General features: G+C 54.9%; 1 protein-coding gene across 1 annotated transcript in view; it reads left to right on the top strand.

Annotated features, from left to right (window-relative positions):
* Positions 1–2500, top strand: part of kiaa1109 (KIAA1109) — a 61660-nt gene that overhangs the window by 14999 nt on the left and 44161 nt on the right. The window contains exons 24-28 of the mRNA XM_080849969.1: positions 1–65; positions 483–763; positions 1147–1391; positions 1483–1681; positions 2025–2500. The exon at positions 1–65 is cut by the window's left edge and continues 55 nt beyond it; the exon at positions 2025–2500 is cut by the window's right edge and continues 353 nt beyond it. Of these exons, the coding sequence (XP_080706095.1) occupies positions 1–65; positions 483–763; positions 1147–1391; positions 1483–1681; positions 2025–2500 (1266 nt within the window). The remainder of the gene's footprint in view (positions 66–482; positions 764–1146; positions 1392–1482; positions 1682–2024) is intronic.

Consider the following 2500-nt stretch of genomic DNA (forward strand, 5'->3'; position numbering starts at 1 on the left):
CCCGTCTGTCCATGGATGGAGTGCAGCTCTTCATCGTGGAGCATGGCTGTGCTGCCAACATAAAGGTTAGACATGCCACACACACACACACTCACACTCACACTCACACTCACACACACACACACACACACACACACACACACACACACACACACACACACACTCACACTCACAGGTTACATGTGGCCTGAGTGAGTGAGTGAGTGAGTGAGTGAGTGAGTGAGTGAGTGAGTGAGTGAGTGAGTGAGTGAGTGAGTGAGTGAGTGAGTGAGTGAGGTCTCTGTGTGTGTGTCTGATCTCATGTGTGTGTGTGTCTGTGTGTTTGTGTGTGTGTGTGTGTGTGTGTGTGTGTGTCTGATCTCATGTGTGTGTGTGTGTGTCTGTGTGTTTGTATGTGTGTGTCTCTGTGTGTGTCTCTCTGTGTGTGTCTGATCTCATGTGTGTGTGTGTATCTGATCTCATGTGTGTGTGTGCTCCACCAGACGGGTGCCGTGCGTGTGGCCACATGTAACCTGCACACGGCCACGGTGGGGGAGGGCATCAGCGCCGCCGTGCAGGAAGTGGTCATCAGCCAGTTCATCGAGCAGCAGGAGGGGGCGCGCCTGGGCCTCCCCCCGCCTCTTCTGCGTCGCTCTCATTGGCTGGAGGCCGGCTCGGTGACCTTTAACCTCATCACAGCCGACGTAGCGCTAGCTGCTGACCACCCTGCTAAGTACGAGGTTCAGAGGAGCTTCCTGGAGCTGCACGACGCGTATACCAAGAGGTGTGTGTATGTGTGTGTGTGTGTGTGTGTGTGTGTGTGTGTGTGTGTGTGTGTGTGTGTGTGTGTGTGTGTGTGTGTGTGTCTGTGTGTGTGTCTGTGTGTGTGTCTGTGTGTGTGTCTGTGTGTGTGTGTAAAATGTATTTAATTAACATTTATGAAACGTTTAATGTGGTGCCCTGGTATCATGTGTGGTGCCCTGGTATCATGTGAAATGTATCTATTTAACATTTATGTAACGTTTACTTATTTTTCTATCTGTGTTTCTTTACAAGTATTTGTAACCCCCCCCCCCCCTTTTCTTTCCTTCCTACTGTGAGTCACATTGTGTTTCCTTCGTGTATGAAATGCGCCGTACAAATAAAGTTTGATTTGATTTGATCCAGGCTGTGGTTCCTGTGGCCTGAAGAGAAATACAAGCGCAGCAGGAATCGCTGTGGCTGTCTGGGCGGCTGTCGCTTCTTCGCCGGCTCCTCGGCCGGTCTGGACTTCTTCCGTCTGGACGAGATGACCCCCTCCTCAAGCTCCGCCTACTCCTGCACCAGCGGAGAGACTGACATGTGCTACGGCCAATCGCTACTGCAGCCAGGGGAGTGGATCGTTACCAAGGAAACACCCAAACTCGCCGATGGTATGAACCGTGAGCAATAACATTGTTTATGTATCCCGTTGTCATTGGTTGGTGTTTCTCTGAGGCTGATGTTCATTGGTTGGCTTGGCAGGTAAGAGTGTGGGTATCCATAGAGACACGTGTTCTCCCGCCCCCCTGTTGAATGGCGAGAGGCAGAGCCAACAGCACCTGAGCCTACAGGTGCCCCACTGCTCTCACAGCTCCGCCTCCTCTTCAGAGGAAAACTCCTCCTCCAGCGCAGCTCTGCCCCTATTGGCTGGAGAAAGAAATAGCCCCACCCCCAGTTCTGAGTAAGTTCTTTTCTCTCTCTCGTTGTCCACAGAAATATAAATCAAAACTAGTGTTGGCTTCAGACTGACAGGCAGACACACACAAACACTCACACAGTGCACGGACACCACACACACACACACACACACACACTCACACTCACACTCGTACTCACACTCGTACTCACACTCGTACTCACACTCGTACTCACACTCGTACTCACACTCACACTCACACTCACACTCACACTCGTACTCACACTCACACACACACACACACACACACAGGATGGGAACAGACACACAGTGGGTGCTGTTCTGTTGGGATATTTGCAGTGTAAAGTAACTGTTCTGCCCCCTACAGGTTAATGGGATCACCCCCCGAGTCCCTGACCAATGACGGACCCCCTCTCCGCTCCCCGCTGCGCTCCCCCCTCAAGCGGCAGTCCTCCGTCCAGTCGGCCCGCCTGGGCAGCACCAAGAGCCTGTCGGCGGCCGTCTTCGCCGAGCGGGTGGCGCCGCCTACGGGCGTGCAGTTCAGCAGCGAGGTGTCGCGCAGCGACGAGAACGTTCTAGACTCCCCGCGCCAGCGCCGCAGCTACGGCTCCTTCCCCTTCACGCCGTCGGCCGACTCCAGCACCTTCCACCAGTACCGCTCCGTGGACTCGTCCATGTCCGTGGCCGACAGCGAGGCCTACTTCTCGGCCAACGAGGAGTTCGAGCCCGTCAGCAGCGACGAGGGGCCCGGCACGTACCCGGGCCGGAAGAGGAGGCGGCGCCAGCAGCAGCAGCAGCAGCAGCAGCAGCAGGGTCAGCCAATGATGGAGCAGTACAGCCGCA

This window comes from Sprattus sprattus (genome assembly GCF_963457725.1).
Source record: "Sprattus sprattus genome assembly, chromosome: 13".
Classification (NCBI taxonomy): domain Eukaryota; kingdom Metazoa; phylum Chordata; class Actinopteri; order Clupeiformes; family Clupeidae; genus Sprattus; species Sprattus sprattus.